This window comes from Aotus nancymaae, unplaced genomic scaffold, assembly GCF_030222135.1.
Source record: "Aotus nancymaae isolate 86718 unplaced genomic scaffold, 86718_ANA_hifiasm-v0.15.2.pri h1tg000051l, whole genome shotgun sequence".
Classification (NCBI taxonomy): domain Eukaryota; kingdom Metazoa; phylum Chordata; class Mammalia; order Primates; family Aotidae; genus Aotus; species Aotus nancymaae.
This window is the reverse complement of record NW_026988465.1, coordinates 422,959-450,505: the sequence shown is the minus strand read 5'-3', so window position 1 is coordinate 450,505 and position 27,547 is coordinate 422,959. Positions and strand designations below refer to the sequence as shown.

At 47.8% G+C, this 27,547-nt stretch overlaps 1 protein-coding gene across 2 annotated transcripts; it reads left to right on the top strand.

Annotated features, from left to right (window-relative positions):
• The first annotated feature begins 1,963 nt into the window (after positions 1 to 1,963).
• Positions 1,964 to 27,050, top strand: SERPINB6 (serpin family B member 6). Of its 2 annotated transcripts, none has more exons than XM_064362932.1 (7): positions 1,964 to 2,528; positions 15,026 to 15,200; positions 19,118 to 19,264; positions 20,030 to 20,147; positions 21,558 to 21,700; positions 26,167 to 26,322; positions 26,514 to 27,050. In XM_064362932.1, the coding sequence occupies exons 1-7, from the start codon at positions 2,473 to 2,475 to the stop codon at positions 26,913 to 26,915; spliced, it is 1,197 nt and encodes a 398-aa protein (XP_064219002.1). In that variant the 5' UTR covers positions 1,964 to 2,472; the 3' UTR covers positions 26,916 to 27,050. The 2 variants fall into 2 exon arrangements, with proteins under 2 accessions (XP_064219002.1, XP_012320287.2); XM_012464864.2 differs by lacking the exon at positions 1,964 to 2,528 and adding an exon at positions 14,874 to 14,956.
• The last annotated feature ends 497 nt before the right edge of the window (positions 27,051 to 27,547 follow it).

The window sequence follows — 27,547 nt, the reverse complement described above, 5'->3', positions numbered from 1 at the left end:
GTCTCCAATCCCATCCAGGTTGGGAATGCCATTAATTCATTCCTTTTTATGGCTGAGTAGCATTCCATTGTGTATGCATACCACAGTTTCTTTATCCACTTGTTGACTGATGGGCATTTGGTTTGGTTTCATGATTTTGCGAGTGCGAATTGTGCTGCTAGAAACATGCATGTGCAAATATCTTTTTCATATCATGACTTATTTTCCTCTGGGTAGATACCCAGTAGTGGGATTGCTGGATCAAACAGTAGATCTACTTTTAGTTCTTTAAGGAATCTCCACACAATTTTCCACAGTGGTTGTACTATTTTGCATTCCCATCAGCAGTGTAGAGGTGTTCCCTGTTCATTGAAACCACGCCAACATCTATCATTTTTTGATTTTTTGTTGATGGCTGCTCTTGCGGGAGTAAAGTGGTATCGCGTTGTGGTTTTCATTTGTATTTTCCTGATCATTAGTGATGTTGAGCATTTTTTCATATGTTTGTTGGCCATTTGTATATTTTCTTTTGAGAATTGTCTATTCATGCCAGAGCAATTTTTGATGGGATTGTTGGGTTTTTTTTCTTGTTTATTTGTTTGAGTTTCTTGTAGATTCTGGATATTAGTCCTTCGTCGGATGTATAGATTGTGAAGATTTTCTCCCACTCTGTGGGTTGTCTGTTTACTCTGCTGACTGTTCCTTTTTGCCACGCAAAGTATCAAAGTCTGCTTTTTTTCTTTTCTTTCTTTCTTTCTTTCTTTCTTTCTTTTTTTTTTTTTTTTTGAGATGGACCAGGCTAGAGTGCAGTGGCGCGATCTCGGCTCATTGCAACCTCCGCCTCCTGGGTTCAAGTGATTCTCCTGCCTCAGCCTCCTGAGCAGCTGGGATTACAGGCGTGCGCCACCACATTCGGCTAATTTTTGTATATTTAGGAGAGACGAGTTTTGCCATGTTGGCCAGGCTGGTCTGGGACTCCTGACTTCAAGTGATCTGCCTGCCTTGGCCTCCCAGAGTGCTGGGATTACTGGTGTGAGCCACCGTGCCTGGCCTTGACTGGCTTCTTTGCCTCAAGCTGTTTTATCAGCAAAGTCTTTGTGACCAGTCTCTAGACTGCTCTTTTTTTTTTTTTTTTTTTTTTTGAGATGGAGTCGCGCCCTGTCGCCCAGGCTGGAGTGCAGTGGCGCGATCTCGGCTCTCTGCAACCTCCCGGGTTCAAGCGATTCTCCTGTCAGCCTCCCGAGTAGCTGGGACTACAGGCGCGCGCCACCACGCCCGGCTAACTTTTGTATTTTTAGTAGAGACCGGGTTAGTCTGCTCATTTTTTGTATTTTTAGTAGAGACGGGCGTTTCACCATCTTGGCCAGGCTGGTCTTGAACTCCTGACCTCGTGATCTACTCGCCTCAGCCTCCCAATGTGCTGGGATTACAGGCGTGAGCCACCGCGCCCGGCCCTTAGTCTGCTCATTTTTAAATGCGTGTTCTGCACTGCCCAGTGAATGTCCATGTACCAGGAGCCGGCTCTTTTCTGGAAACAGGCCAACATTCAGTCTCTCCAGAGGCACCATAAACACGCTGGTGGCGCCCCGTACTGTGGGCAGGCGGGTGGGGGCGCACTACCGGACCCGCACTTCCCGCCCCGCCTCTCTCGCCGGGCTCGGGGCGGGCGGCGCTGGCTCGCCTCCCGGGACTCCGCCCGCCTCCCCGCCGGTATTTGAGGTCCAGGGCGGCTCCGGCGCCTCTGACCGCCGCTCCGCTCCCGCCCTGGAGTAAGTGTCTGGCTTGGGCACGCTGGCTTGGATTTGCCGCTCCCACGTGGGGAAATCTGGGGAGGGGGAGCAGGGAGCTCGCGTGGCCGGGAACGCGCGTGGGTCGACTGCGCGCGGGGACGCGGGTGTCACGAAAGTGGGGCGTGGCCGCGCGAGGCTGTGACCCCAGCAGTCCCAGGGGGCGGGGGCCTGGGCGAGCGCCCGGCTCGGATTCCCTTCCGGAGCCCCGCAGCAGCAGAGGACGGCGACGCGGTCCCGTGAGTCGTGCGTGGCGGCGAGCCCGGCAGGTGACGCCGCGGACCCAGTACCCCCGCACCCCGGGAGCCCAGGACCAGCGCCTACTGAGGCCTCGAGGCGGCCGGCGTGGGATGGGGGCGGCGCAGAGTCCCCCGGGCCACAGGTGACCCCCGCCGTCCCCTCGGCCTCGGTGACATACCCCGCCCGCCTTGCGACCCAGAGGACGCGTACTCAGTCTTGGGGCGCCGGGCGCCGGGCGTCGGGAGCCAGGGAGGGCCGGAGGCGGCGAGAGGCGGCGCGTGGGGCAGTGGTCGGTGCCAACGGCGGCCGGTCGGGCCCCCTGCCTGTGTTCACTGACCTGGCCGGGCGTGGCTTGGCCAATTCCGCAGCGCTTTCCAGGTCGCTCAGACCAGTGGAGACAATCAGCCCAGATCTCCTTACTGCTCTGTGTTTTAAACTCCCTACAGGCAAACTATTACAAGCTTTGATGTCTTCAAGGCAAAGAGGACATGGGGGAAACTTTAACCACAAATTGGGATTTAAGTTAATTTCTTCTTCTTCTTTTTTGTCTTAAAGCTTGGCTTTGGAAAACTGAGGTACAGAAAATTAATATTCACATGCTGTCAGGAATACTCAGATGGGAGGGGGCACCTGAGTCCATTTTCTGGGCACTTCTGCTTTCTGGGATGCCCTCGTGCCTAATGACAGGCATACGCCCTGCAGCTGCCTGCGTCCTTCCTGGTGTGTGTCAGGCCTGATGAGATAAGATCTGATGTGTTCAGTGACCTTTAGTTTAAGGCTCTGGGCCGGCCTTGTGCTACCGGGGCTGTTGTGTGTGCTGGGATGAACACCAATGACTGCTGTTATCAGCATAGATGGCGTGTGTTCTCATTGCAGGACCCTATCTGAGTAATTGCATCCATTGTGATGTGGTGCCGCGAAAGAGAAAAGTACTTTAGTCATACTCGACTATGTAAACTAAGTATTTTAAGTTAAGGCCAATTCCAGTACAAGGCATTTTTAGACTCAATAAACTATAATGATGGTATCTGAAGAATTAGTATAGAAAGCAAAATGGAATAAAATGTCATGATGGAAAATGAAAGTGAGGGAATAAGTCCAGAACAGAACATTCATTTTTTTTAATTTCTTTTTTTTTTCTCTCTTTTTTTTTTAAACTTTTAAACCTACATTTTAGGTTCAGGATACATGTGCACGTTTGTAACACAGGTAAACTCATGTCACAGGGGTTTGTTGTGCAGCTTATTTCGTCACCCAGGTACTAAGCCTAGTACCCAAGAGCTATTTTTTCTGTCCCTTTCCCTCCTCCTACCCTCCACCCTCCACCCTCCACCCTCTGGTAGGCCCCAGTGTTTGTTGCTCCCCTCTCTGTGTTCATGTTCTCATCATTTAGCTTCCACTCATAAGTAAGAACATGAGGTATTTGGTTTTCTGTTTCCTGTGTTAATTTGCTAAGGATAATGGTATCCAGCTCCATCCATGTTCCTGCAAAACACATGATCTCATTCTTTTTTATGGTTATGTAGTATTCCATGGTGTATATGTACCACAATTTCTTTATCCCATTTGCCATTCATGGGCATTTAGGTTGATTCCATGTCTTTGCTATTGTGGATAGTGTGGCAGTGAACATTTACATGTATATTTCTTTGTGGTAGAATGACTTCTATTCTTCTGGGTGTATACTCAGTAATGAGATTGCTGGGTTGAATGGTAGTTCTGTTTTTAGCCCTTTGAGGAATTGCCACACTGCTTTCCACAGTGGTTGAACTATTTTACACTTCCACCAGCAGTGTGTAAGTATTGAGCTTCTCTCCACAACCTTGCCACTATCTCCTTTTTTGACTTTTTAATAATAGTCATTCTGACTGGTGTGAGATGGTATCTCATTGTGGTTTTGATTTGCATTTCTCTAATGATCAGTGATACGGAGCCTTTTTTCATATGCCTGTTGGCTGCATGAATGTCTTCTTTTGAAAAGTGTCTGTTCATATCTGTTGCCAAATTTTTAATGGAATTGTTTGTTTTCTTGTAAATTTGTTTAAGTTCCTTATAGATGCTGGATAGTTGACCTTGTCAGTGATAGTTTGTGAATTTTTTCTTCCATTCTGTGTTGGCTGTTTATTGATAATTTCTTTTACTGTGCAGAAGCCCTTAAGTTTAATTAGATCCCATTTGTCAATGTTTACTTTTGCTGTGATTGCTTTTGGTGTCTTTGTCACGAAATCTTTGCCCGTTCCTATGTCCAGAATGGTATTGCCTAGATTGTCTTCCAGGATTTTTATAGTTTTGGCTTTTACATTTAAGTCTTTAATCCATCCTGAGTTGACTTTTGTAGATGGTGTATGTAAGAAGGGGTCCAATTTCAATCTTCCAGAGCAAAACTTTCTTTTTTTTTTTTTTGAGACAGAATCTTGCTCTGTCACCTAGGCTGGAGTGCAGTGGTGAGATCTCAGCTCACTGAAACCTCCGCCTCCCAGGTTCAAGCAATTCTTTTGCCTCAGCCTCCCGCGTAGCTGGGACTACTGGCATACACCACTATGCCTGGGTAATTATTTGTGTTTTAGTAGAGATGGGGTTTCACTGTGTTGCCCAGGCTGGTCTCAAACTCCTAAGCTCAGGTATTCCACCTGCCTCAGCCTCCCAAATTGCTAGGATTACAGGTGTGAGCTACCACACCCGGCCCCAGAGCAGAACTTTCTAGCCTCTGTGCAGGCATTGTGCCCTGGGCGGGTTAGCTGTTCCCTCCAACCTGGGGAGTCTGGGTGGCTGGAGCTCTGTGCTGGTCACCTCTGGGACAAGTAGCCTGGCCCCAAAGTGCTATACTAATATCATTTTCTGTGTGTGTCACAGCATGGAGAAAGGTGGGAAGTCCCAGATGAGGTCAGTTCAAGAATTTTGTACTTGACAGAGAAAGAGAACAGAGAGCCAATCTGCAGGAAATCAGCAAGTGCCTAGGCATGGTGGCTCATGCCTGTAATCCCAACACTTTGGGAGCCAAAGTGGGATCCTGTCTCTACAAAAAATAAAAAATTAACTGTGTATGGTGGTGTGCACCTGTAGTATCTAGTCTTTGGACTAGAAAAATCTGAAATGGTTTGATAAGACTTTGCTGTTTTTTTAAAGCAATGGTCCCCAACCTTTTTGGCACCAGGGAGCAGACTGTTTCATGGAGGACAGTTTTTCCACTGATGGGGTGGAGGGTATGGTTTCAAGATGAAACTGTTCCACCTCAGATCATCAGGCATTAGATTCTCATAACAAGCAAGCATGCAACCTAGATCACTCACGTGCACAGTTCACAAGACGGCTCATGCTCCTAGGAGGATCTAATGCTGCCACCAGGAGGTGGCGCTCAGGTGGTAATAATGCTCGCTCACCTGCTGCTCACCTGTTCCTAACAGACCACGGATGGACCTGCTAGGGACCCCTGCATATAAAGCAAGCGTGTTTGGAGATAAAGTAAGTAAAGATTCCCACTAGCCAAGTTAGGACAATTAGAGCAAGAAGAAAACAAACACTCATGCCTGTAATCCCAGCACTTTGGGAGGCCGAGGCGGGTGGATGATGAGGTCAAGAGATCGAGACCATCCTGATCAACATGGTGAAACCTCGTCTCTACTAATACAAAAAATTAACTGGGCATGGTGGCGCGTGCCTGTAATCCCAGCTACTCAGGAGGCTGAGGCAGGAGAATTGCCTGAACCCAGGAGGCGGAGGTTGCGGTGAGCCGAGATCGCGCCATTGCACTCCAGCTTGGGTAACGAGCGAAACTCTGTCTCAAAAAAAAAAAAAAAAAAAAAAAAAAAGAAGAAAACAAACATCAGTTAATTGAAATATGTTGTTTGTAAAAAGCCCAAGCTCATAAGTTCAGATGAGGCAGACAAGATGAGCTTTAAAAAGGCACAAAAGAATTTAGTAATGTTTGCACCGTGTCTATGATTGCTATGTAGAAAGTTTAGTTATTGTAGCTTCCTGGGCTAACAAAACATCGTAGTTGTACAAACCAACTTAAAGGCCTAAACATTAAACAAAAAGACCAAGTTATACCATACAACACTGATCTATGCAACTCAGAGGAAAATGCGATGTTTCGTTTTAAGGAAGGACATCAGGCTGCAGGAAACTGAAATTTGGTGTTTGGTTGAGGCCTTATAAAATCCCAGCGAAGGTGGGATTGAAGCTCAAAGCTGCCCTAACTAGTCAAATGTGCTGAGCTTCAAAGAGTGCGTTCCCTGTGCTGAGGACGGCTGTGATGTACAAAGACCATGAACTGGGGAACCCCACCTTGGTTTTACTGAAAGAGATTTAACCCCATTACAGGATTTAACCCCATAAGATTAATTTTCCCTACAGGAAACTATTAAAATAAGCATTACTATTACCTTAGTAAAGGAATAGGAAAATATAACAAAGATTAAATAAGTTAAATCCGTGATATTAAGGAATACCTTTTGCTAGACATAGTACAGGTATAGAAATAAGTTTTGTAATCATTGTACTGTTTGAAAGTCTTAGGAGAGGCTAGCTTACTGGATTTGTACATTTTGATTTATTAGATTTATAGAAAGTTCAAAAGTTTACTGAGGTTTGTGCAATTTGTAAGTTTGCATACAGCATTAAAAAATCAGACATATTAAAATATGTCATTAACACTTAAATAAATAAGGAAAAAATAATTTCTTTGTCCTGTCAGCAATGTGCTGTGTTTGAGGAAAAAAATCAGTTTGACCAGCCTGCCAAACTGTAAATCAGCCATGTATTATAGCAGGGAAACTTGTCCTCTGCCTATGAAAATTTCTCTTTGGCGTGAAAGTCCCCCATGCTCAGCAGCATGGTGACAGACTGTGGGAGAGGAAAATGCAGCTGGTAGATTATTCCTTGTGTCCAGGCATATGACAAAATTACTGAAAGGGTTTGACCTGTAGACCATTTGGGGAAAATTTGCTACAGGTTAAAAACTAAGTTAAACTACTTAAAGTTAAAAACTTAGTTAAAAAACTAAGGAAATCAGGGAAAGGCACTATTAATATAAGGCAAATCCGCATTAAATGAAAAGGGAAATGGGTTTCCATCCCACCACCTGGCTTAGCATCAAATGCTATTTAGTGATAATAAAGCAAACCTGTGGATAGGGGCCAGGTCCTCAGCCTCTAGATTAGGAGGGCAATAGATAATTCTAGAATTTGGCCAGGTGCCTGTAGTTCCAGCACTTTAGGAGGCTGATGTTAGAGGATTGCTTGAGGCCAGGAAGTCCAGGCTGCAGTGAGCCATGATCATGCAACTACATTCCAGCCTGGGCAACAGAGTAAGACTGCTACCCTAATAAAAATAAATAAATATACACAAAATTAAAAATAATAAAATAGGGCCAGGCATGGTGGCTCATGCCTGTAATCCCAGCACTTTGGGAGGCTGAGGCGGGTGGATTGCCTGAGGTCAGGAGTTTGAGACCAGCCTGGCCAACATAGTGAAACTCCATCTCTACTAAAAATACAAAAAATTGCTCACGCCTGTAATCCCAGTACTTTGGGAGGCCGAGGCGGGTGGATCACGAGGTCAAGTGATCGAGACCATCCTGGTCAACATGGTGAAACCCCGTCTCTACTAAAAATACAAAAAATTAGCTGGGCATGGTGGCGCGTGCCTGTAATCCCAGCTACTCAGGGGGCTGAGGCAGGACAATTGCCTGAACCCAGGAGGCGGAGGTTGCAGTGAGCCGAGATCGCGCCATTGCACTCCAGCCTGGGTAACAAGAGCGAAACTCTGTCTCAAAAAAACAAACAAACAAACAAACAACAAAAAAAAAACAAAAAAAATTAGCCGGTCGTGGTGGCGCATGCCTGTAATCCCAGCTACTCAGGGATTGGAGGTTAGGAGACTCTCTTGAACCTGGAAGAATCTCTTGAACCCCGGAGGTGGAGGTTGCAGTGAGCCGAGATTGCACCATTGCACTCCAGCCTGGGCAACAAGAGCAAAATTCCATCTCAATAATAATAATAGTAATGAAATCATTAGGTCAAAAATAGTAGTATGCACATGTTATGTAGAAATATGGCGGTAAATACAAGAAGAAAGAGCAAAGGGGAGTTGGGAGGGCTGGGAAGGAGCTTGTTGTCTCTTGTAACATCTCTTTTAGCACTACCTGATTTTTTTTTTCTTTTTTGAGACAAAGTCTCACTCTGTTGCCCAGGCTGGAGTACAATGGCATGATCTCAGCTCACTGCAACCTCTGCCTCCCAGGTTCAAGCAATTCTCCGGCCTCAGCCTCCCAAGTAGCTGGGATTACAGGCATGTGCCACCACACCCAGCTAATTTTTTGTATTTTTAGTAGAGATGGGGTTTCACTGTGTTGGCCAGGATGGTCTCAATCTCCTGACCTTGTGATCCACCTACCTGGGCCTCCCAAAGTGCTGGGATTACAGTCATGAGCCACTGCGCCCTGTCAGCACTACTTGATTTTTTAAATGAATGTATATATAGCAATTTCATAAAAAGAGTTAACCAATGCCCTCCATAAATTATATGCTATAGAAATGTGAAAATTCAGAGAAATACAAAAACATAAAAATTACCCTTACTCAGAAACGTGGCATATAGTATTTCCTTCTCTTCTGTCTACAAATTATGCCTGCACTTACCTGTCTTCTTAATTTATATGGATAAGCTTAAATTGTATTTATAGTTTTATATCTTTTTTTCTATATAATCTTGTATATTACCATGTCATTACTATGGTTTTTATTATTAGCCCTATTTATATCCCATCACAGGTGTGACAGAATGTAACTGGTTCTTTGTTGTTGGACTTTTAAGGATGTTTTCTTTTTCTGTAGCATATGAAGTACTTCAATAGTTATTTTTGTGCATAATGTTTTATTATGTACAAAACCTGTGAGTTTTACCTTCAGTGAAATTCCTAGAAGTGGAACTTTTAATTCAGATAGTATGAATGTATTCATGACGTTTTCTTTCCTTCCTTTATTTTACTGTATTTTACTTTTATTTTTTACATAATGCTAAATTACACTCACGAAATATTGGTGTACCAATTTATAGTATTGTTACTGATCATGGGTTCTTAGGCTCTCAGGCAATGGAAATTGACACAAAGCAGAGAAAGTTTCCCAGACAAGGCTTTATTGGGCTTATGCTGGAGCAGGAGGGTGGCAGCACAGGGGCAAGAGTTCCCGGGCTGGCCCTCAGGACAGGTGGTTCCGGGTTTTTAGGGTGACATGAATAGTCATGAGGTGTGTCAGTGGCCTTACACACGCTAGTGGCAGGCACCAGGAGACATCATGTTAGCACAGACATGTCATGATCTGGGCATGACAGATAAGCCCTTGGGGAGAGGATTTTAGTAATAGAATGAGGCAAGAGGTCAGGATCATCATTCTCCTGGTCCTGTGTGCATGTGGGCATCAGGGTTAACTCCCTTGGGTAAGCTTTGGGGTGGAATGTGGCTTATCTTGTTTTCTTCCCTGGTGTGCATGGTCTCACAGTGTGCAGGTGTGATGGCATGGGGTAGGTCTGGAAAATACAGAAGTGCATATGGGCCAAGCCCTGTTCCTGGTATCTCCTTATTACTTGCATGATATGAGAAGGATTGCTCGTCTTTGTTAGTATTGGCGCGAATGGTTTTTGTAATTGCAAAGTTCATGGTTTGAAAAGGTGTCTTTAATGTACACCATTGCTTTCTGGGAAGGCTGTGCACCATTGTGATGAAGAAAGTGAATTGCAGAGCCGTGCAGTCCTGGCTTCCAGACCTCACTCTGCCACTTGTAGCCATGGGTCCTCCGGGACAAGATACAATGAGCTAAGGCCCGATTTCTTTGCTTATAAAACCTAGGTGCTCTCAGCAGCTATCTCCCAGGGTAAGGGTCTTTCAATGTGGACCTAGCATCTAGTATATGTCAAAAAAGTGATATTTTTTTCTGAAGTTGAAACTTTTAAATATAATGATTAGCTATTGTCTTTCTTTTTGGGGGGTAAATCTGTTCATGTCCCTTGCACATGTTTCTATTGGGGCCTGTTTTTCCTTTTTTTTTTTTTGTAGCACAGTTTACTCCATTATTTTTCAGTTTTAAGAGTATTTTATTGATTCTGGCTGTTTTTCAGGTAGACCATCAAATTGTTTGCTAACTATGCTCATTTCGTCTCCTTTCTGACTGTCTCCTTTCTCATTACGTTTCATGAGTTATATTTGCCTTTGCTAGAACCATCAGAACAAAGTTACACAAGGATGGGATGATAGGTATTTTTATCTTGTTCCTGTTTGGGGAATTAAGGGACTAATGTTTTATCATCAGCTGTGCTGGTGGCTGCTGAAGTAGGCAATTTTTTTTTGTTGTTGTTGTCTTTTTGAGACAGAGTCTCTGTCGCCCAGGCTGGAGTGTAGTGGCACGATCTCGGCTCACTGCAACCTCTGTTTCCTGGGTTCAAGCAATTCTCCTACCTCAGCCTCCCAAGTAGCTGGACTTACAGGTGCCTGCCACCAAGCCCAGCTAATTTTTGCATTTTTAGTAAAGACAGAGTTTCACTACGTTGGCCAGGCTGGCCTTGAACTCCTGACCTCAGGTGTTCCGTCTGCCTTGGCCTCTCAAAGTACTGGGATTACAGGCGTGGGCCGCTGCTCCCAGCCAAATAGGTCATTCTTACCTTGTTAGGGAAGCATGGGAAGTATCACTTGCTGTTTAACGTAAGGGTGTTTATCAGGAGTAGGGTATTCAGTTATTTAATGATTAACATAATTTCTGCTAAGCAAACTAAATCTCTAGGGCATCCTTGATTTATTGTTTCTTTTTTGCTCAGCAATTTTTATGTAAGGCATAGATATAATTTTACCTTTCATGGCTGTCAGCAGTGTTTTCAGCTAAGAACTGGAATATCATTACTGGCCTCGTTGTGGGCTTTGAAAATCGAGCTACGTTTCTGCTCTTCTTTCTGCATTTGGTATTAAGAATGATTGAATGTTAGAGATGGAACGGAACCCAGATTATCTGGTACATGCTTTTCCTCATATGGGAAGGAACTGATAGCAGAAGTCAAGTGATTTGCCCAGGGTACCAGAGCCAGGACTGGAAACGCTGTCTCCCTTCCGACTCACGCCATCTCCTCTGAATACCCCGGTTTGGTTTCTCCAGTTCACTATTTCAAATGAAATCCCCTGACACAGTGAAACCCATCCATGTACACTGACTTTTCTTCTGCCCCAGTTGGTGTACCCTGGGCTGGCCAGACAGGCCCAGTGGGTGTGTCTTCAGACAAGGGTGGGGTGGCTTTGCCTTGTTGAAGTTATTGATATAAAATCTGCCTGAAACAGATTCTCAGGGATATTACTGGAGACAGAGTGTTTGATTATTGGCCTTTCTTAGGTTGGCATTTCCATTTGAATTAAAAGTCTTCAGACTGGGCGTGGTGGTGCCTGGCTGTAATCTCAGCTCCTTGGGAGGCCGAAGCAGGATCACTTGCGGCCAGGAGTTCGAGAGCAGCCTGGGCAAGATGGCAAGAACCTTGTCTCTATGGAAAAACAAATAAATAAAAAAGTTTAAGAGTCCTTCAGCATTTGAGGGGAAAATGTGTGCTGATGGTAGAATAGTCCTGGACAGGGTTGGGGAAGCATGTGGGACTTTTCCCTGGCCAGCTGACCTTATACTTATCTCTGTTTTTTTCTTTTTTTGAGATGGAGTTTCACTATTGTTACCCAGGCTGGAGTGCAGTGGTGAGATGTCGGCTCACTGCTTCTCTGCCTCCTGGTTTCAAGTGATTCTGCTGCCTTAGCCTCTTGAATAGCTGGGACTCTAGGCGCGTGCCACCACATCTGACTAATTTTTGTATTTTTTTAGTAGAGACGGGGTTTCACCATGTTGGCCAGGCTGGTCTTGAACTCCTGACCTCAGATGATCTGTCCACCTTGGCCTCCCAAAGTGCTGGGATTACAGGCGTGAGCCACCGTGCCCAGCCTACTTCTGTCTTTTTTTTTTTTTTTTTGGTTCATGAAGGAGCTGTCTCCACATGGGCTGAGCCTTCTTGGGGACAAAGTCAGAAGTCATGTCCCCAGGCCAGGGAAGACCCCATGTGTCAGGGTGTCCGCTGGCTTTGAGTCCTGACACGCAGGCGTCACAGGCTGTGCTTCTTGCTCTGGGGCACCTCCTCTTTTCTTATTCTTAACCTAGGCGTTTCCCTGTTTTACCAATTGTTTCTCAAGTTGATAAGCGGGCAGCTCTTGTGATCTAGAATCCAAAGAACCAAAAATGGGCCCAATTTTGCTTCAGTTCTGTGTAATGGCTACTTTTGTTTCTATTGATGTTCCCAAGGCTCTGCAGAATCCTGGAGTTATTTGTCATCAAAGACTCCCTTATATCCAGAAGAATTTTAGTAATATGTACATTCTGTTGTCCCTTAATTAGAAAGGAGTAATCTTAAAATATGTTTGGAAAGGCTTGGCAAACTGGGAGTGCCCAGTGCCCCAAGTGTTCTCTGTAATGAATAAAGAAGAATTTCCGTCTCAAAAAAAGAAAAAAACAGAGATAAGTATAAGGTCAGCTGGCCAGGGAAAAGTCCCACATGCTTCCCCAACCCTGTCCAGGACTATTCTACCATCAGCACACATTTTCCCCTCAAATGCTGAAGGACTCTTAAACTTTTTTATTTATTTGTTTTTCCATAGAGACAAGGTTCTTGCCATCTTGCCCAGGCTGCTCTCGAACTCCTGGCCGCAAGTGATCCTGCTTCGGCCTCCCAAGGAGCTGAGATTACAGTCAGGCACCACCACGCCCAGTCTGAAGACTTTTAATTCAAATGGAAATGCCAACCTAAGAAAGGCCAATAAAGAAGAATTACAGGCTGGGCGCAGTGGCTCAAGCCTGTAATCCCAGCACTTTGGGAGGCCGAGGCGGGTGGATCACGAGGTCAAGAGATCGAGACCATCCTGGCCAACATGGTGAAACCCCATCTCTACTAAAAATACAAAAAAATTAGCTGGGCGTGGTGGTGCACGCCTGTAGTCCCAGCTACCTGGGAGGCTAAGGCAGGAGAATTGCTTGAACCTGGGAGGCGGAGGTTGCAGTGAGCCGAGATTGTGCCACTGCACTCCAGCCTGGCGCCTGGCGACAAAGCAAGACTCTGTCTCAAAAAAAAAAAAAAAAAAAAGAATTTGAAAACAAAATATTTAAACAAGGACAGCAAACCAGGCGTATTAGTTATTGTCTTGGTTTCCCGTGGCTGCTGTAAGAAATGCCTATGGATTTGTGGCTAAACAGCACGTATTTATTCTCTTATAGTTCTGAGGTTGGAGGCTGAAAATGGGTTCCATGGGGCCAGAGGTTCCGGAGGACCGGAGGCTCCTCTTTGCTGTTCCAGCTACCGCAGCTGCAGTCCTTGTGTTCCCTGGCTTCATCGTCAAAGCCAGTGGAGGGGCATTTTGCTTTATTCTTTGCATTGCTTTTTCCCATGAGATCTCCACGGGCCTTCCTCTTAGAAGGATACCTGTAATTACATGTAGGGTCAACTTGAACAATCCAGGATAATCTCCCATCTTAAGAGCCTGAATTGAATCACGCTGCACTGTCCCTTTTGCCATGTAAGGGAGGATTCGCAGGTCCCAGGGATTAGGACCCGGGTATCTTTGGGGCACTTGTTCAGCCAACCCCAGCTGTGAATGTAAAGCCATGCATGGTGGAAAATGGGTTAATTCAGCGTCTCCTCACAGGCCCTTCAGTAGGCACCTTCTATCCTCTCCCATCTGCTCCAGGAAATATCTGCTTCTGCTTCTCCCCTTCCTTGTTCTGTGGGTTCCCACCCGCTGCTCAAGTGAGTCACTGGGACTGGCTTAGAATGCTGGCATTCTCCGACTAGGCCATATTCACTGGGTAAATATTTGTGAACTGTGTCAGAGCAGGCAGGCCCTGCATCCCCGCATCCTCCCCTCCTCCCCAGCCTGCCTGCCGGTGGGGCCCTGACCTGCCCCTGTCCTCTCACCTGATTCTGCAGATTCTTCTTCTTGAGCAGTGGTCCAGACAGGGCATCGGCCTGCGTTTCCAGGGCGGCTGCTTCTTAGCTTCACTTCCGTGAACGTCACCTTCCCTGTAGTGCAGTGGAGTGTTGATGGTTGGTCTCTCTAAGGGCTTGGTGCACTGTAACATGATTCTGTGATTCCGGCTGGCCTGGAGACACCCCAGCTCCCCTGCCCCGACTATCCAGCTGTATTCCTGCTCTGGACCCTGCTGGGGCTGCCACACACCTTGCACGCCAGGGCTAGAGAGACGTGTGCAGCCTGACCCTACCCCGGAGCCTGTCTCTAAAGGTGGAGATGGGCACACACCCACAGCCCGGGAGACAAGGTGGTGTCCTGAGTGCTCTGTGAGTTCAGGAGCAGGAAGGCCTGGCTTGTGGCAGCAGGAGGTCCCCAAGCGTGATCTAAGATTGGAGTCTTGCCACCTGCAGGAATTTCATAGAAGGAGATCCGAGGGTCAAAAGGCATTTGAAAGGCTTTCACACATCTTTGTATGTGGCTTGATGTATCATCTTTTATTTTAAGGCTCTTGCTACCCTGAAATGGGTTCTCTCTCATTATAAAAACATTTGGCCATCTTTTCTTGTGTAACTGTCAATGAATTTATCATCTTGAATATTTTTGAAATTAAAACACAGTACATTTAAGCCCACAAAACACACAAAAGAATACACACGTAGAAGCAAAAGCCAACACCCCTTCTGTAACTCCGCCCCAAGGAAGTGACTCTAGGAAAGGGTGCCTCCTCCCACACTTTATCCTCTGTCAGGCACACGTGCAGGAAGGAGTCCTCACAAAGCAGGGCTGCGTTACACGTAGAACTCTTTCAGTTTCCATACTTAACGTTAGAAACACACAAAATAATTAGGAGAGTCTCAAAAAGACACACCCAGAGTTGTGCGTGTCCCTGCTTGCTCACCGAGCCACAGCGTCTGTGGTAAGGAATGTGAAGTGCGGTTGTGTGGAAGCTGTGCTTACGTGATACTGATTTTAAATCTTGTTCCAGGTCTGCCGTCATGGATCTTCTCGCAGAAGCAAATGGCACCTTTGCCTTAAACCTTTTGAAAACGCTGGGTGAAGGCAACTCGAAGAATGTGTTTTTCTCACCCATGAGCATGGCCTCTGCCCTGGCCATGGTCTACATGGGGGCACAGGGAAACACCGCTGCGCAGATGGCCCAGGTATGGCTTCAGGACAGCCACAGACACTGTAAACTGCCAAGTGAGCTGGTCCTCTGAGTTCCAGATCCCACAGGGATTGCTCTAGAGGGATAACTGTGCAGATCGCAGGGTGTGGGTGGAGAGTTGACAGGCAAGGGGACGCCACCCATGCCGGAGCACCCTGGGACAGCACCCTGACCTGTCGGGCTGGAGAGGCGGTGCTGGATTCAGAGGAATGAACGATTTCATGATCACATGGCTTAGCCTGTTCATGAGTTTGTAGATGGTTGTAAAGTCACAAGGTTCAGGTTGAGTCCTGTGATGATCTTTGGGTACTGTCACCTGCTTTTTGATTGTTGGGAGTCTTCATTTTCTCATTTGGATGTAGAACCTTCTTAGAACGGCATCTGTCAGCCGAACGTGTTTTCTGTAGTGCTCCAGTTCTTCGTTGTTGCGTAACTGGCACTCCCAGCTTAGCAGCTTTCCTGGTTGTTGAATCTGGGTGGATCGAGGGGTGCTTCTGCTCCACTTGGTGTTGGCTGGGTCCCTTGTGGGGCTGCTTCAGCAGCGGCTCAGCAGAGTGCTGGGGCGTCTTCCCTGTGGCCTTCTCCACTGGGGCCCTCTACACGCCTCCTTCGTGGGGTGCCTGGGCTCCCGTAGGCCAGGCCGCTGGGTTCTGAGAGGAAGTGCTCCCAGAAGACAGGCTTGAAGCAAGTACCTATCAAGCCTCCACGTGTGTCCTAAGCAAGGTTGTGCACACTGGAGACGTGGCTGGGCGGGGCCACCCATGGCTGCTGTGGTCTGCCCTGTGGACTTCGTGGTTCCCTGGAAGTCTGAAAGCCAGGTGTGGGCAGGGTCGGGTTCTCCTGCAGTCTCTCTCCTCAGCTTGTAGACGCTGTTTTCTCCCTGTGTCCCCACATGGTCATCATCCCTCTGTGTGTGTCTGTGTCCTCATCTCTTATTTTTATTTTGATTTTTTGAGATGGAGTCTCACTCTGTCGCCTAGGCTGGAGTATAATGGCGCGATCTCAGCTCACTGCAACCTCCGCCTTCCAGGTTAAAGCAATTCTCTGCCTCAGCCTACCGAGTAGCTGGGACTACAGGCGCCCGCTACCACACCCAGCTAATTTTTGTATTTTTAGTAGAGACGGGGTTTGACCATGTTGGCCGGGCTGGTCTTGAACTCCTGACCTTATGATCTGCCCACCTCGGCCTCCCAGAGTGCTGGGATTACAGGTGTGAGTCACCACACCTGGCCTCATCTCCTCCTTTTATTTATTTATTTATTTATTTTTATTTTATTTTTTTGAGACAGAGTCTTGCTCTGTTGCCAGGCTAGAGTGCAGTGGCTCAATCTCGGCTCACTGCAACCTCTGCCTCTTGGGTTCAAGATATTCTTTCGCCTCAGCCTCCCGAGTAGCTGGGACCACAGGCACGCACCACCATGCCTGGCTAATTTTTGTATTTTTAGTAGAGACGGGGTTTCACCATGTTGGCCAGGATGGTCTCGATCTCTTGACCTTGTGATCTGCCCGCCTCAGCCTCCCAAAGTGCTGGGATTACAGGCGTGAGCCACCGTGCCCAGCCCTCCTCTTTTTATAAGGACACAAGTCCTAATGGATTAAAGCCCAACCTAATGGCCTCATGTTACCTTAATCACCCCTGTACAGGCCCTCTCTCCAAATACAGTTCCATTCTGAGACACTGGAGTTGGGACTTCAGTGTGTAAATTTTGGGGGACACATCCAGCCCATCATGGGAGGCGTGGGAGGCCCGTGGCATCACTGAACAGTGGCAATTCCTAAGCCTAGCCAGGTGCGTGTCGTCCACCCCTCAGCCCCGGGTGAGGGGCGTTCCTTGATGAGCCTTGATGAGCCTCCACTGCAGCTTCCCAGAATCGTCCCTTGTCCGCTGCTGCCCTGGTCGTGCTCTGCCTCTGTGTCCCGGTGTCGCTCTCAGCAGCTCCTTTCCTGTTCTGTAAGAAATGGCCCACGCTTGCTGTGCTCCCAGCCTACCTCCCACTTAGAACGTGGGTGCCCAGAGGCCTCCCTGCACTTTGAGCTGTCTCTCCCTTTTAGTCCAAGTTGTTACAAGTGCCCGAAAATCACTGTGGGATTTCTGTCTATCAACTTAAAATCTGCTTCCCCGGACAAAAGCCACCCCCGCACCTTCCCCCCCACCACCTGAGTGCTCTGTGTTGGGTTGGGAGTCAGGGTGCTGTGAGAGAGCCTGCCAGAGAGTAAGATGCTCCTGAATCTTCTAAGGTTTAACAAGTGGATTTTGACCTCACCCTTGAGGCCAGTGTTTGGGATTTGATCTTTGCCCAGAGGCCATTTCTTTCTTTCTTTTTTTTTTTTTAAAGATGGGGTTTCACCATGTTCAGGCTGGTCTTGAACTCCTGACCTCAGGTGATCCGCCCGCCTTGGCCTCCAAAGTGCTTGGATTACAGGCGTGAGCCACCACGCCCGGCCCCAGAGGCCATTTCTTTTAGAATCTTTTGCTAGCTGGAGAGGCTGGGAAGAAGAAACATTTTTATTCTCCACCCAGCACATACTGGGTTGGAAATAGTTCCTTTAAATTCTGCTTGAAAATGGAACAGTTCCCGGTGGCTCAAGCCTGTAATCCCAGCACTTTGGGAGGCCGAGGCGGGTGGATCACAAGGTCAAGAGATCGAGACCATCCTGGTCAACAAGGTGAAACCCCGTCTCTACTAAATATACAAAAAATTAGTTGGGCATAGTGGCGCGTGCCTGTAATCCCAGCTACTCAGGAGGCTGGGGCAGGAGAATTGCCTGAACCTGGGAGGTGGAGGTTGCAGTGAGCCGAGATCGCGCCATTGCACTCCAGCCTGGGTAACAAGAGCGAAACTCCGTCTCAAAAAAACAAAAAAAGAAAAGAAAATGGAACAGTTCCTTCTTCCTGTGTGATATCCTGGGCAGCAAAAAGAAGCCATGTTCCCCCTGGAGGCCTTAGCCAGATGCAGGAGTTCACGGGGAGAGACACCATCCTCCCTGTCACTGCAGGTGACTTTCTCTCCACTTCTTCAGCTTCTATACACACAGCCCCCTTTCTCCAGCACCCAGGAGTCATTTCGTCCTGTCCATCCAGTCTCTGCCAGCTGCCTGGGGCCAAGGCCAGGGTCACATGTGTTAGGTTTTGCTCATGGCAGAACTCCACTTCCGGATGGCCGCGTGTGTCATCTATTGCCACAAAACAAACCATCCCAAACTTAGTGGCTGGAAATAACAGTGACTGATTATTCCTCAGATTCTGTGGCCTGACCAGGCAGGCCTGGTCCCAGGAAGCAGTGTGGGTCACTCATGCAGCTGTTTCAGTGGACAGCTGGACTGGAAGGTTCCAGAAGGCCTCTCTCACACCTGAGTCCTTGATTCTTCAAGCAACTCTCCTCACAGGTGGTGGCACTTCCTCCAGGGCTTTCCATGTGGCCTTCAGCAGGATAGCTTGGACTTCCTTCCATCATGGTGGCCGGGGTACCAGAGAGTGAACGTGGCAGCTGCCAGGCCTTTTAAAAAGGACCTAGGCCTGGAGCAGCATGACTTCTACTGAATTCTACCTACTGTATCATTAGTTAGAGCCAGTGACAGGGCCAGCCCGGACCCACAGGCAGGAGGGACCCTGCCCTTCTGACATCAGGAGCCGCCTGCATTTACATAGACAGGAGGTCTGGTTCACACCCCTGTTTGCCACCAAACTCCAAGTACTGAGCCTCAGAAGTCCGGGTTTGTGGAGGGCACTGCAGCTCATGCCAGCACTGACAGGGTACAGGGAGGGGCTTTCAAGACCCTTCTCGCCTTTAATCGGATGAATCTTTTAAGCAGTAGTAAGAGTCTGCACGGTTGTTAGGCTGTTTCGGGTTCCTCCATTTCCTGAAGTCAGCATACAGACGTGATGTGTTTTCATTCTGTTTTTGATTTCAGGTACTTTCTTTAAATAAAAGTGGTGGTGGCGGAGACATCCACCAGGGCTTCCAGTCTCTTCTCACCGAAGTGAACAAGCCTGGCACGCAGTACTTGCTTAGGACGGCCAACAGGCTCTTTGGGGAAAAGTCCTGTGACTTCCTCTCAGTAAGTCATATTTGCTGTTGCTCACTGAAGAAATGAAGGTGGCCAGGTGGTGGGGGCTGCGGTCCAGCAGGAAGCTTGTGGCTCTGAATGCCATTATGCCATACGTAGCCTTTTGTAATTTGTTTCTTTTCACCTGCCGATATGTTGGATCTACTTTATGCTTTTCAACTGTCTTATCAACATCTTGTCAGGCAACTCCTTGATGCGTGACTGCTCCCTTAAAGGACCCAGCAGTTGGTGAAGTTTGTTTGATATTCAGAGCCTGATTCAACTTAGTTTTTCTTTTTCTTTTTGAGATAGAGTCTCACTCTGTCACCTAGGCTGGAGTGCAGTGGCGTGATCTCGGCTCACTGCAACCTCTGCCTCCTAGGTTCAAGTGATTCTCCTGCCTCAGCCTCCCAAGTAGCTGGGATTACAGGTGTGCGCCACCACACCTGGCTAATTTTTGTATTTTTAGTAGAGACAGGCTTTTGCCATGTTGGCCAGGCTGGTCTCGAACTCCTGACCACATGTGATCCACCCACCTTAGCCTCCCAAAGCGCTGGGATTACAGGTGTGAGCCACAGCGCCTGACCTCGACTTAGTTTTTAAGCTAGGATTAAATATAGCTAAAGCTAGGAAGTTGGATTTTAGGTTAAGTCCTCATATTTATTTGTAAATTACATATGTCAATTATAAAATTATAGATTTTCTGATTCGGTTCAATGAAGAAATAGGCCGTTGGTGTTCACCATTTTTGTAGTTATGTCCCTGTGTCTATCCTAGTCTTTTAGAGATTCCTGCCAAAAATTCTACCAAGCGGAGATGGAGGAGCTTGACTTTATCAGCGTCGCAGAGAAGTCCAGAAAACATATAAACACCTGGGTAGCTGAAAAGACAGAAGGTGAAAAAGTATTGTTATTCTACTTGTAATAGCATCTTAATCCATTTTATTGTCAGTTCCTTCACAAAAGGAACTGACAGTTGTAAACAGGAATGACATTTTTTTCTCTAAATAACTGCAAACTTTAAAAATCTGCTTCTGAAATCAGTTGCCATTAATTGATGTTTTGGAAGTGCTCAGTGTGTGCTGGTCTCTCTGGCTTTTCCCTGCGCTCTCCAATGTACCTGTGATTGATGTCTTTCAGTGTTTGGTACATCTCTTCTGGACCAGTCCACATTTTAATTTTGAGGAGGGAGTTAATGTGAATATAGTCTTTCCTTTCAAAAATAACATAAAAAATCCATAGCGTGGATCTCAAGCCGTCTCCCTCTTTAGTAGTTCCTGGTCTACAGTTTTCATGCATTGCTGCGGGACACTGGGTCATGCCCTGGTCTACCTGCGGTTCTTAATTTTAACTTTTTTTTTCTTAGAGACAGGGTGTCCCTCTGTCACCCAGGCTGGAGTTCAGTGGCAATCACAGCTCGCTGCAGCCTCAATTCTTTGGCTCAAGTGGTCCTCCTGATTCAGCCTCCCAAGTAACTGGGACTGCAGGTAGCATCACCATGTCCAGCTAATTTTATTTTATTTTATTTTTTGAGATGGAGTCTCCTTCTGTTGCCAAGGCTGGAGTGCAATGGAGCAATTTCAGCTCACTGCAACCTCCGCCACCTGGGTTCAAGTGATTCTCTGCTTAGCCTCATGAGTAGCTGGTGTTACAGGCATGTGTCACCACGTCCGGATAATTTTTGTAATTTTAATAGAGATGGGGTTTCACCATATTGGCCAGGCTTGTCTTGAACTCCTGACCTTGTGATCCACACACCTTGGCCTCCTAAAGTGCTGGGATTACAGGCGTGAGCCACTGCTCCTGGCCAATTTTTTTTTCTTTTCCTTAGAGACAGGGTCTCACTGTGTTGCTCAGGCTGGTCTCCAACTCCTGGCCTCGAGTGATCCTCACACCTCAGCCTCCCAAAGTGCTGGGATTACAGGTGTTAGCCACCGTGACTGGCCTAACCTGTACTTTAAGCTTGTAAAGAATATCTCTTGGCTGCCCATCTTTTGACAATCCTTTAAGTTCTGTCTTTAAGTCATAGCCCCCCCCCCACTCCTTCCTATCTCCTGTGTTATGAACTTATCCTGCATAATTAACATGTACTTGTTCACTTGTGTGTTTCATTCAAATGATGATGTTTTTCTTACCAGAAGTTTTTGCTGCTTTGCTTAAAGGACACGTATCCCTTTCTACTGGGGGGACAGTGGAAGTCTCTATCTGTGCACTTGACTGCTGAAGCAGAAGGCCCCACCAATTCCTGATGTGTCAGGGATCAGCAGCCGCCCCTGTCTAACGCGGTCTTTAATTCTTCCTCTCAGGTAAAATTGCCGAGTTGCTCTCCCCGGGCACAGTGGATTCATTGACAAAGCTGGTTCTGGTGAATGCCATCTACTTCAAAGGAAACTGGGATAAACAATTCCTTAAGGAGCACACCGAGGAGAGACCGTTTAAAGTCAGCAAGGCGAGTAAGATGCCGTGGCAGAGGCGATTCTCAGAGCAGCGCCTGTGTTCACACGAGCGCCCGCAGCCGTGGGCGTTTCTGACTCTGCCCCTCCTGCTTCCTGTCAGTCGGGTGGCCCCGTGCCCCTGGGCTCCGGGCATCCGCTCTGCCACCTACAGGGCAAGTTTGAAGGTGCAGCCCTCAGGCTCGATCAAGGTCTTAAAAAGACTCGAGATATGGTGTGCCATCTTCTAGCGGACATTTCCCCCGTTTCTCTAGCTTCATTCCCATCAGGACCTACGCACTCCTTTACGGCGGCGGAAACCCCGGGCCGCGCCGCCACCGCGCCCCCTGCTGGCTCTGTGCCACACAGCAGGGTCGGAACATCACCCTGCTGCTGAATTGAGGCTGAGCAGGGAGAGCTGTCTGACGAGTGCCAGACTTGTAGCTGGTGCTTAGTAAATGCTGAACTAATGAGTGATAGTACTCTCTTGATAGTAAGGATAAGTACATATTTTTGTTTTAAAACAAGCAAACCAAACATGTAGATAGACACTGAGATTAACCACCTCCAGCTTGGAAGATGTCATCTTCCTCTTACTGAATCCACTTTATTCTCTCTTGTTTTGTTTATCTTTAACTATAGAGATTTTTGAACACAGGCAAAGTGGACAGAATAGATTAATTCTAGTGTGTTCTTGACCATTGACCATAAGTTAGATCTTCCAGGCTAACTTGAACCTGAACCTTCAGTGTCTCAGGAAATTTATTTTCATCGTCTATTTCTCCTCACAATTCAAAAAGAATTATTTTCTTTCCAGCTTTATTCTGAAATGAACTGGCCTATTTTCCCCTGGCAAAATAATTTTTCTCTTTAAAATTTAATCATGAACAAGATGTACAAGACCTTTGTTTGACTACAGGTAACGGAAACCCCAGTTCACCAGGGTTTAGCTCAGAGGGGCTCATCTCCCCTGCCAGGAGGTCTGAAGGGAGGTGAGACCTGGGCTGGCCTGGTACTGCCAGCCCTGCCATCCTCAGCATGTGGCCTTCTTCCTCATGGTCACAGGATGGCTCAGCTAGCCACAGCAGTCCAGGCACCAGGGAGGGGGAGGAACAAGGGGAGGGGAGGGGAGCCTAAACCTTCCCCTGGGTGGTTCTGCCTTTCAGAAAGGGAAAGCTTCCTTCTGCATGGTGTAGGCCAGAACTGTATGTCCTGTGGGTTTGGGGAGATGAGGGATCCCGTCATGCTTAGCTCTGCAGTGAAGAAGGATGGAGGAGGGGCTGCAGTATTGAGTGCACCAGGCTGGGGAGGGGGTGTACCTCCAAGGACACAGATTTTGAGTTGATACAGATTCTCATTTTAATTTCATTTCTATATAAAATGGAACTTGTCTACACACTTGTGTATTTAGTGAATCATTCAGGTTAGATCTTTTGATTCAAGGTTACATCTTTTTATGTTACAAGATTGGAGGCTTGGACCCTGAAGGGATGCAGGGAGAAATTCTTAAAGGCAGAGGTCAGCAAACTTCACCCTACAGCAAAGCCGGCCCGCCACCTGTTTTTTTTTTTAAGGTTTATTGAAACACAGCCATGCTTATTTACTTATTTATTTCATCCTGTAACAACAGTTGAGTAGTTGTGGCAAAGACTATGTATGTGGCCACAAACCCAAAAAACAGTTCCTGTCTGGTCAGTTATGGAAAAAACATGCCTATTGCTGGCCAAGGAAATGAGTGGGGCAGGCGAGACTGCTCTAGCCAAAGGCTGACGGCCAGCCAAGGCGAGCCTCAAACACACAGAAGCGGAAAGCTGCCACCCCAGCATATTTTGTTTATTCCATTTAACACAGAAGAATGTGCTACACTGGAGACTGGGGAGCTGACAGCATCTTTGCCTATTGCAGAGTGTTTCCTCAACTCACAGGAGCAGCTCGGAGTCAGGCACTGACAAGGGCTGCTGGATGGGGTGTGGGTTCTGTCCTCTTGTCTTTCTCAGTGGCTGGCTGGGGTTGCTGACTCTAAGATTTGTTCTCACTGAGTTTAAAACAAACTGAGACCAGCACAAGAAGATCCAATGTGAAGGGTTATATTCACGCTCCTGGGTGACGTTCTGCTATCCCACAGGAGGGGCCGGAGAAGTCTCAGGGACTCCTCTCAGGCACGGGGGTTATATAGGGAGTGAAGGAGCTCGATTGGTTGTGGGAGAGCAAGACTATCACTGGGTAGAATTACAAGCCTTCAGCTAGGACTTGGCTTGCCTTTGGTTAGAATTACTCGGCTGCCATTGGCTAGAAAGGCTTGGCTGCTATTGGCCAGAAAGACTTGGCTGCTGTTGGCTAGAAAGAGGCTAGGGTTGCAGCACCTTGTATGCATACTGGGCTATTTAAGGGAAGGTCAGGCTGTGCGAGCATGGGAGAAGGGAACATGCCTGAGTATGTCTGAGCTTGCCCGAGCTCGTCCGGGCTTTGGAAAAAAGGCGGGGGTCTGCGTCCGTGCTCCCGGCAAGACTACTGGCCTTACATTGGGGTTGCTGACCAGTGCAGTTTTTGCTGGTAAGATGTATAAATGTTGCCTGGGCTTTTCAGCATCCCAGCTCATTAATTCGTTTTATTTTTTTTTTTAAAGGTGGGGTTTCACCATATTGGTCAGGCTGGTCTCGAACTCCCGACCTCAAGTGATCTGCCCACCTCGGCTTCTCAAAATGCTGGGCTTACAGGCATGAGCCACCGCACCTGGTCCTGCATTTAATTCGTTTAGGCATTTATTCAGCAGAGATTGATTGCGTGCCTTCTTTCTCGTTTTTTTTTTTTTTTGGAGATGGAGTCTCATGCTGTCTCCCAGGCTGGAGTGTAGTGGTGCAGTCTTGGCTCACTGCAACCTCTGCCTCCTGGATTTAAGCGATTTTCCTACCTCAACCTCCTGAGTAACTGGGATTGCAGGCGCCCACCACCACACCCGGCTAATTTTTGTATTTTTAATAGAGATGGAAACACATGGCTGTGTTTCAATAAACCTTAAAAAAAAAAATTTTTTTTTCACCATGTTGGCCAGGTTGGTCTTGAACTTCTGACCTCAGATGCTCCGTCTGCCTAGCCTCCCAAAGTGGCGGGATTGCAGGCATGAGCCATCGTGCCCAGCCTGACTCGGTGTTTTCTATCTCTGAGGCATGGTGCTAGGTATTTTTCAGCTGTGCACAAAACCAGCAAAGCCTGCCTGCCCTGGTGAAGCTTATGTTTTCTTGGGGGAGCGACAGCAAGCATAAATAAGAAAATAGGACTGTATTAGGCAGTAGTAAATGCTACAGAGGCATACCAAGGCACTCCCTTTGTAGCACTGGCTGCTTTCAGAGGGCGATTGCCGCCAACCAACCGTAACTCCCTGTAACTCCTCACATTTAGTCAGGATAGATTTAATAGCAGAGGTTCTAAGTCAACATGCTTGCGGATAATTAACATGGTTAAAAGAGTGCTTTTACGAATGATAAAAGCTTTTAGGGAAGATGCTGTGTTTGGGGTGGGGGTGTCGCGTCAGGTAAGATCTATCAAGGACACCTTCTCTGCCAAGGTGATTTTTGAGCAAAGACCAAAAAGAGGCAGAGGTTCGCCCTCCAGGCTCTGGGGGACAGGCTTATTGCGTAGAGATGAGATGAACCGAGTTTGCTGGCTGTGCAGTGAGGCGGCCCCGTGACTGTAGCAGACAAGCAAAGGGAGAGGGAACTGGGGACGAGCTCTTATCACAACTCCAGGTCATTTTGGGACTTTTAGCTCCACTCCGAGTAGATGGGGAGCCAGGGAAGGGTGTCCAGTCAAAGAACAATGTGATCTGACTCAGGTGCTACCGTGTCCCTCTGGCCTCTCTGCTGGAAACAATCACAGTCATATTATCACAGTTATTCCAGGGCTAGGCTGGTAGCAGCAGAGACAGAAGGAACAGGTCAGATTTTGGTTATATATTTACAAGGTAGAGCCAATATAGTTTACCAGTGAGTCAGACGCAGGGTGTGAGAGAAAGACAGGCGTCAAGGGCACTCCAGGGCTTTTGGCCACTGGATGGTGGCATTGCTCTCAGCTGAGGTGGGCAGAGATGTAGACAGAGCCGACTTGGAGGACCCATGGAGCTCCACATTACAGGTGGCATTGGAGTTTCTTTTACGTCCAAACATAGGTGTCAAGTGGGCAGTAAAGTACAGGAGTCCCAAGGAAGGGCAGAGGTCAGGCTGGAGGTAAATTTGGTATGATACTGTGTTTAAAGCCATGAGACTGACTGAGACCAACGAGAGGAAAGACGCCTCGGGTTTGGGCCCTGAGCACCCCAGAGGTTGCGGCAATGAAGATGGCAGAGAAGGCACTGCCCGGTGTTCTGGAAGCCGGGCAGAAACGTGAGCCGCGTCTCGCCCTGCAGAGAGTGGCCGGCTCTGATGAATTTGTGCCATGTGTCAGTGGGGTCTCGTTTCAACTTCATGTTTATCTGTTTTATTTATAGAATGAAGAGAAGCCTGTGCAAATGATGTTTAAGAAATCTACTTTCAAGAAGACCTATATAGGAGAAATCTTTACCCAGATCTTGGTGCTTCCCTATGTTGGCCAGGAGCTGAATATGATCATCATGCTTCCCGATGAGACCACCGATTTGAGAACGGTAACCGCTGAGCCGAGAGCGAGTTGTGCTCGCGAGGGAATCACTCGGGGTATCTGCGGTGGCTGCGTTCTAACACAGACCCCTGCGAACCATGGTCCCGCTGCTGTCCATGTCCGGCATCACAGCATCGCGTGGGGCCCTGCTGGGCAGCAGCACCCTAGATCTTAAAGTCTTCCACTGTCTCCCTGTAGGTGGAGAAAGAAATCACTTACGAGAAGTTCGTAGAATGGACGAGGCTGGACATGATGGATGAAGAGGAGGTGGAAGTGTTTCTCCCGCGGTTTAAACTGGAGGAAAGCTACGACATGGAGCGCGTCCTGCGCAACCTGGGCATGACCGACGCCTTCGAGGTGGGCAAGGCAGACTTCTCCGGAATGTCCAAGACAGAACTGTTTCTGTCCAAGGTTGTGCACAAATCCTTTGTGGAGGTCAACGAGGAAGGCACAGAGGCCGCGGCTGCCACGGCTGCCATCATGATGCTGCGGTGCGCCAGATTCACCGCCCGCTTCTGTGCCGACCACCCCTTCCTTTTCTTCATCCAGCACAGCAAGACCAACGGGATTCTCTTCTGTGGCCGCTTTTCCTCCCCGTGAGGACAGGGCAGTCTTTGTGCGCAGTCCCTCTCCTCTCTGTCCTCTGACACTCCACAGTGTGCCTGCAACCCAAGTGGCCTTATCGGTGCAGCGGTGGCAGTTCAGAAATAAAGGGAACAATTGTGGGATGCCACATTCACTGCGTGTTTGTGTGTCTGCATGGGAGATGGTTCCTAGGATCTGAAATTGCTGCTGTCTGTGGGTCTGGGTTATGGTAGGAGGGGCTGCGATGACCACTTAGTCACCCCTGCTTGAGAGAGTTGTTGCCTACCCCCCACAGCCATGGGGACCCCACGACTTCACTGCGGGTAGACAGCTGCCCTCGCTTGGTGGTGTCACTCTTCCCGGGCACAAGGAGATAAATGGTGCTTCTCTGTCTCCTCTTCTCAGTAGTGGAGTCTCATCCCACTTCTAGGGAGGGAAGGGAGTGAAGTGGGGTGCTACAAGGAGGTGCAGGGAGCTCAGTTCCAAAACTGCCACCAGCTCCCTGGAAGCCTGCACGGAGAGGGGGAGCAGGTGAACCAGACGAAGGTGACAGCAGTCTCCTGCCCCGTGGGTGTTTCTGCTTCCCTGGGGACTGGTGGATCATATACCTATTCACACACATACTGCCCACTTCTGAAAATGTCAAA